Source organism: Callionymus lyra, chromosome 10 (genome assembly GCF_982586985.1).
Source record: "Callionymus lyra chromosome 10, fCalLyr1.hap1.1, whole genome shotgun sequence".
Classification (NCBI taxonomy): Eukaryota; Metazoa; Chordata; class Actinopteri; order Syngnathiformes; family Callionymidae; genus Callionymus; species Callionymus lyra.
The window spans coordinates 7,807,506-7,815,729 of NC_141827.1; the positions used below are offsets into that span (position 1 = coordinate 7,807,506).

The 8,224-nt window shown below is 39.0% G+C and overlaps 1 protein-coding gene across 1 annotated transcript; it reads right to left on the reverse strand.

Annotated features, from left to right (window-relative positions):
- Positions 1-3,211: 3,211 nt before the first annotated feature.
- On the reverse strand, positions 3,212-7,622 carry abraa (actin binding Rho activating protein a). The gene is made up of 2 exons (XM_087800877.1): positions 6,956-7,622; positions 3,212-4,529 (listed from the first exon to the last, which is right to left on the reverse strand). The coding sequence occupies exons 1-2, from the start codon at positions 7,586-7,588 to the stop codon at positions 4,092-4,094; spliced, it is 1,071 nt and encodes a 356-aa protein (XP_087657003.1). The 5' UTR covers positions 7,589-7,622; the 3' UTR covers positions 3,212-4,091.
- Positions 7,623-8,224: the final 602 nt, after the last annotated feature.

The window sequence follows — 8,224 nt, forward strand, 5'->3', positions numbered from 1 at the left end:
TGAATCAATAAAGATCGTTCATCGACGCCGTCGTTCTTCACCGACACACTCTGGCGCTCATCGGTATGATGAACTTTAGTCACCTCCACCGGGGAGGAGGAGGAGAGGAGGAGAGGAGGAGAGGAGGAGAAGAGGACGGACTCATTAGTTTGACAGCAGAAGTCTGGTTCCTCATCTCTGTCCTTTCTTTTCATATTTCCTCTTCACTCTTCCATCACTCATCGCTCATCGTTCAGCAGCGTCTCTGACGCTCAGACTCCCTGGAGACCAAACTGATTGGCTTGTATTAAGGTCTCACACACACACACACACACACACACACACACACACACACACACACACACACACACACACACACACACACACACACACACACACACACACACACATAAGGCTCACACACACCAGACTCACACACACTGCAGTTACATGACAGTGAGGTTACACTGGGAGGACTCAGGCATAAGCACTACACACACATACATATATACACACATGCACACGTATTCATACACTCACACATATTCATATATACACACATGCACACGTACACACATGCACACATATTCATATATACACACATGCACACATACACACACAAATGCAAACAAAAAAATATATACACACACATGCACACATTCATATATACACAAATGTACACATACACACACATGCACATGTATTCATACATACACACATGCACACATATTCATATATACACACATGCACACATATACACACCCATGCAAACACACACATAAACATATATATGCACACACATACAAATATACACACATATGCAGACCTTTTAATATATAAATAGACATTCACACACAAATTCACCGATATACATATATAAACACACATTCACACACACACACACACATCAGACTCACACACACACACACACACACATAAGGCTCACACACACACACCAGACTCACACACACTGCAGTTACATGACAGTGAGGTTACACTGGGAGGACTCAGGCATAAGCACTACACACACATACATATATACACACATGCACACGTATTCATACACTCACACATATTCATATATACACACATGCACACATACACACACATGCACACATATTCATATATACACACATGCACACATATACACACAAATGCAAACAAAAAAATATATACACACACATGCACACATTCATATATACACAAATGTACACATACACACACATGCACATGTATTCATACATACACACATGCACACATATTCACACCCATGCAAACACACACATAAACATATATATGCACACACAAATATACACACATATGCAGACCTTTTAATATATAAATAGACATTCACACACAAATTCACCAATATACATATATAAACACACATTCACACACACAAACACACTAACACACACACAGACACATAAACGTATATGCCCACATATACACAAACGCAAACACAATCATAAACATCAGAGATCTTCTAAGAAGAGTCAAAGCCGTTGGCGGCCAATCTTTTGTTGATTTTTTTTTTTAGAACTAAAAAATATAAAAGCGTTGGACATCTATATATATGTATATATATATATATATGTGTATATATGTATATATATACATATATATATATATGTATATATATATATGTATATATGTATATATGTATATACATATATATATACATATATATATATATGTATATATATATATGTATATATGTATATATGTATATATACATATATATTTATATGTATATATACATATATATATATGTCCAACGCTTTTATATATATATATACACATATACATACACACACAAACATGCACACATACATATATAAACACACATATACATACACACACAAACATGTGCACAAGATGAAGAAAAGATATTTGTCGTTTGTTTAAATCGACTGAATATTTTAGACAAACTAACATCCTTCATGTTCATTGTTGTCATGGTGACGTTGAGTGACGTCTGGTCACATGTGTGGATGACCTTCGTTCCAAGAAGGTCAGAGTTTGTCTTTGAACGTCAAAAACAGATGAAGGAGAAAATCGGGTTCAGGTTTGAACCGAGAACCTGGAGCGACCGCTGCTCAAGGGTCGCTGCCCGCAGACGAACTCTGAAACAACAGTGATGACTTTGAGTGACGTCCCTTCGTCCGAGTGTCTCACAGCAGCGTCAGCAGGTACTTAAAGGCTTCAGAGTCCTGCTGATCCCTCGGGGGCTTTCCAGCAAGTCCTGCCACCTTGTCCGGCTGAAGGAGGAACGTTCGGAGCAAGAGAAGCAAAAAGAAATGTGAAGTGTGTGAGAAGAAGGTGACGCAGCAGTTCACACTTTCTACTGCAATACTGAAGATAGTTGGAAAGAAAAACATTTGACAAATTTAATTTAATTTTTCTTTGAAACACAAATCGAAAAAAAATCCTTTTGAATTATTCTTAATGAATTAAAATACTTTAAACACTGAATTTTTGTATTTTATTTTATTTTAAGCACTTTATTCTTTTTTATATAATAAAATGCAATAACTTCTCTATTTAAATCGTATTTTATGTATATATTTTTATCTTTTTTTAAATTTTAATTGTCTCTTAAAATTATATCATTTTTATAATAAAGGGTTCATTTTTTTTTCTATAGTTCAAATTAAGTATTTTTATATTTTGAAAATGTATTATTATTTGTCTTTTAACCTTTTCACCTTCTAAATTAAATGTAAAAAAAATGTTTTCATTATAATGCAGACTTTTTTATATATATTTAATTAAAAAGCGCAACAAAAAATATCATAAATTCATAATTGAGAAGATTTATCTTTTAAATTATTGGAATTATAATAATTAAAATATCAAACTCTTAAAAAATGAAGAAAAAAAAGCCATTTATTTTGAAAATGTTCTATTTTTTAAACAAATTATTTCACAAAAACAACAAATTTAACTTTACAATAATCCAATTATAGAATTTCGATTATTAAAAAAAAAACAATTTAATATTTAAAAAAAACGAAATATTGCAGTAAAATTAAATCAACATTATTTCACTTTATAAATGTTAAATTCGATCAATATTCTGATTAAATCTGGTGAAATCATTTTTTTTATTATTGTAATTTAAAGTTGTTGAACTTGAAATAAAAGACAGGAGTTGAACCATCAACTCAGCATCTTCAGACATTAAATACACATTTTATTGACCAGTTTAACAACAACAACTACTGGCGAATGTAAAATTCCTTCTTTAAGAAGACAAACACGCTTTCAGTTTGAAAGAAAGAAAATAAATAAATCCTGAGATTCCGTGTCGACGTCCGACGACACTTTTCTCTTGAAGAATCCAAAAGTTTGTTTGTGTTCACACCAGCGTCGCTACACGTGATAGCATTAGCATGTAGCATAGCTAGCATATCTGTGGCGCTAAAGATAGCTTTTCCGCGCACGTGTTCCTCAGGTGGCGGGCGAGGAATTACGAGTCGGGATCATCTTGCGAGCGTAAGAACTCGACACCTGTTCCCGCTCCGGGTCAAAGTCCCAGTCGACCGGGGACACGGGGTCGCATGCCTCCTGAGTAGAAACAGATAATTCATACTCCCTGGGATCATGTGACCTTCATAAAAATAACTGCTGACTCATGACAGCAGGGGGAGCTGTTTCGACTTGGCGGAAGTTTCACCTGTTGGACTCGGCGCCCCCTGCTGGTCGACCTACTACTCGAGTAAGATCGTTTCCTGTGACTTATTGTTTTGATTTAAACGATATCCTCTCGTCCTCAGTCATATGCCGAGATCTCGCGGGATTTCGTTGGTCCTATACATCTTTGGAGGACGTGACGACTGCTGCCATCTAGTGGCCGGAGGTTTAATTGAATATTTTCATGTTAATTGAACTTTAAAATATTAATTATTTTATGTTATGTATACACTTTCTTAAAATATATAGCATAAAAGAATTATTTAGATTAAAAGTGGTTTAATTTACTAAATATTATATTTTTCAAATATTGATAAAGTGCTGCTGAATATTTTTAATATTTCTGAAGGTCGTTGGTAGGGATTCAGGAAGTCCAGAATGGAGTTCCGGTTCCTAAAAAATAGTTCCGCTCGTCCTCAGTCCCTCACTGTGATGATGACATCATCGTCCTGACCCTTCCACAGCATCTCGCCCTGGAAGTCCACCATCTTGTGCTTGCGGCAGCGCAGCAGGATCCCCACCACCTTGTCGGAGATCTTCACGTAGCGGTCGAAGAGTCGCCCGAAGGTGATGACGGTCCGGCCCTCCCGGTCCTTGAAGTCCATGTCCCTGATGATCCAGACCATCTCCTCCATCTCCCGCCGGATGTGCTTCTGGGCCCGGTCGCCCCGCTCCGCCGTCTTGGAGCCGCCCTTGGGGCGACCGTAGCCGTCGTCGCCCTTGCGCAGCCGCTGGTTCATGGCGTACTCGTGGTCGAAGTCCTCGCTGAAGGGGTTCAACCTTTGACCCTCCACGTGCTCCACCGACCACTGCTGCCAGCGCGACTTGATGTCGCCCATCGTGGAGATCTTGATCTGGAGGAAGAAGAGTCGGTCGTCGTCACCTCTTTCAAAATAAGGGCGTAAGAAAATATTGATACACTTCATGATACTAGTATAAATATATATATATATAATATATTTAGTAGTAGTTTAGTTAATATTATTTAACAGTATTGTATCTTTTTTTTCCGGTTTTCAAATCATTTTTTAACATAATTAATTAAAGGTTTAAATTCCAATGAAGTTTGTTTGAAATTAAATTAAAATATATATTTTAATTGAAAATATACACGCAACTGTTGGTTAATTTGTGTGTTGCAATTAAACATCCGGCCACTAGATGGCAGCAGCCGTTATGTACTCCGCAGTTAAAGGAACGAGGATATCCTGCTAGGATGACTGAGGACGAGAGGATACAGTCGACAAGTTTTGCATTGCGAGAAATAAAACAATATTTATTTAGAAAAAGTATTTTCCTTAAAAACGAATGAATTATGTAATAAAATGTACAATAACTATACTTTTACTAAACAAAAGGTTGATTTAACAGACAAAAAATAGTCAGTTAGTAAAATAGTTCAGTAAACTGAAAAAAAATAAAGTTTGAATAAAGTAGTTTAATTTTTTTAATGACTAAGTGACATCGTTCTTTAATAAAATATTTTGAATTAATATAATTTAGTAAATTAAGTGGAAAAATTTGACAAAAAATGTAATCGAGGAATTTTTTTTTTTTTACATCAAGCTATCAGTCAAAATAAAGTTAAAAAATAAAAAAATATTTTGAATCATCTGGAAAGATCCTGAACAAAAACCAGGTCACGATGAACACAGCACGTTCATCCGGGGTCGTGACCTTTGCTGTTTTCATCTCCCCCGACATTAAACCTCAGGTTTCATTCACTAATCTGTCTTTTATGTTCCGAGTCACATCTGCACGTGTCGCTCTGACGGACGCTTCCACCTGAAGGTCAGGAAACATGACGCACTCGCCGGATCTATTTACATATTCCACTCTTACGACTCGTCTTTCTGGAACATCGCTCCGTGACCCCCTTTTTTTAGCTGCCGGACCAGGAGGAGGATTTATTTGAGAGAATATTTCATAACACTTTGGACGGACGAGTCCTGTAAAGGGATCATCTGTGGCACCTGACGACCCTGGCTCTCTGGGACGGACTAGCGTCTGGTTAGCTCAGTGAAGCTAACACTGTGTAGAGCTGTTGCCGAGCTAATGCAGGTGATAGCAACATGCTAACATGCTAACACGCTACGTTGTGAAGTGTCTTCAGAATATATTTTTATACGTTTTTTAAAGCATTAAATTATTATTTTTTAAGATAATTAAATTCAGTTATTCCTATAATTGAAGGTTGAATCTGTTTGGATTTAATAACTTAATTAAGTAATGTAAATTGAGTTTTTTTTTTTTTTAACCCTCTACTCTCCAGTCACTATACGTCATGTGATCGTCTACTCGTCGAATGATTGGCTGAAAGTTTGATCAAGAGCTCGGTGCTCTATTGCTATTGTCTGGTGACTCTATTATACCAACATTTATATATTGAATTTAAAAGGCTATGAATTAAAAACTATTGAATTTACAAATATAGTTTTTGGATTATTGGAATCAGAATATCAAACTCTATGTGTAAAAAAATGTATTAATTTTTAATTTAAATTAAAATTTTAAATTCCATGAGTAACCCTTGAAATTATCTCTGGGTCAAGGTGACCCGGTGGCCTGAAAGCAAATGCGTTTGTGGTATGCCTCGTGTTGCCTGTGGGTCAAGCCAGGTAGGTGATTCGTTTTTCAGGCCCACCGGGTCACTTTGACCCAGAGATAACGCAAGGATTACTCATGGAATTCAATTTTTTTTTTTACATTTTAAAAATGAATAAATTTTTTTACACATAGAGTTTGATACTTTAATTCCAATAATTCAAAAATAAAAATTATTAATTCAATTTTTCTTAAATTGGAGTCTTTTTAATTCAATATAAAAATGTTGGTTTGACACCAGACATTACCAATAGAGCACCGAGCTACTCGATCAAACCCTCAGCCAATCATACGACACACAGACGATCACATGACAAAGTGAACTGTTGCGTCATTTCCATAGCAACGGTAAGATTTCAGATATTTTTCAACTTAATGGTAGATTTGGCGTGAATTTAAAAGTTAGGGCGAGCGGCTCAGGGCTCGATTGATTATGTCTGGTTAGATGGTTTGTACCAACATTTTTATATTGAATTTAAGATGCTACGAATTAAATAACTAATTAAAATTTTAAAAAAATGGGGGGAAATTCTATTTGTAAAAAGAAAATCTCAATATAAATACAAAAAAAGTTAAAAATTTCAAAATATTCAGTTCAACTATTCACTGATATACTTTCACGTGTCACACTAATCACGGTTAGAGAAACTGAAACACATGGATCGGTGGTTCCTACCTTCGGTCTGTTGCCCAATTTTTTGGAGATGATTTCGCTGTTGCTCGTTTTTTTGGCGTCGCCCTGTTCGCCGCCGTCGCTCAGCGGCGTCTCCTCGCCGATGCCGCTGTCCTCGGTGTCCACGCTGCTGCTCCTGGACTCCTCCTTGCTCTCCTGCAGCATCGACTTCCTGTCCTGGATCAAGCCGCCCGCCGCGCTCTGAAGCGCCCTCATGTGGCGGCGGCGCGTCGGCGACTCCTTCCCCAGGAAGGGCCTGCTGCTCTCCTCCGGCCCGGCCTCCATCTTCCCCCGGATGGCGTTGACCACGTCGCTGCCCCCGCACTCGCTGATCCTGGGCTGGACCGTCTTGGTCACCGACACCGATCGGATCTTGTCGGCGCCGGTGTCGGCGGCGACCACGCGGGGCGTGACCGTCAGCTTGACCACGTGGTGGCGCTCTTTCTTGTCCTCCTCCTCGACGGACGAGGGCATCCAGCCGCTGGGGATGGACTCCTGCTTCCCCGAGTGGTCTTCGGCCCAGCCCTGCCAGCTCTTGGCCAGGTTGGCCACCAGGGCGGCGCACTTGATCTTCTTCACCGCCCGCTTGAACGCCGGCGCGCCGCCCGGCGTGGACGTGGAGGTGGCGCCGCTCATCTCAAGAGTTTTTGACGTAACCTCAGGTTCCGACTTTGTTTTTCCGAGTCTTTGGGAAGTTCCGGACCCGGGACCGTCTGACGAGTCTGTGCGAGGAGCTCGAGGTTTTGGGTTCCAATCCCCCTCCTGGCACCACCAGCACCCTTTAAATAGAGGCCGGTCGTAAAGGAAGTGATGCAGCAGTGGGTCTTGTGTTACAAAAATACACACACACACACCTACACACACACACACACACACACACACCTACACACACACACACACACACACACACAGACACACACACTGGGTGACACTGGGGAGTGGAATTTCTCCCACTGGGATCAGGGAACAGGTGATCGTTGTTTTTAGACTCAGTGACACAAATATACAGACTGACCAACACACTTTTGATGTGTGTGTTTGTGTGTGTGTGTGTGTGTGTGTGTGTGTTTGTGTGTGTGTTTGCATGTGTGTGTGTGTTTGTGTGTTTTTAGACTCTGTGACACAAATATACAGACTGACCAAAACACTTTTGATGTGTGTGTCTTTAAGTGTGTGTGTGTTTGTGTGTGTGTGTGTGTTTGTGTGTTTTTAGACTCTGTGACACAAATATACAGACTGACAAACACACTTTTGATGTGTGTGTGTGTTTGT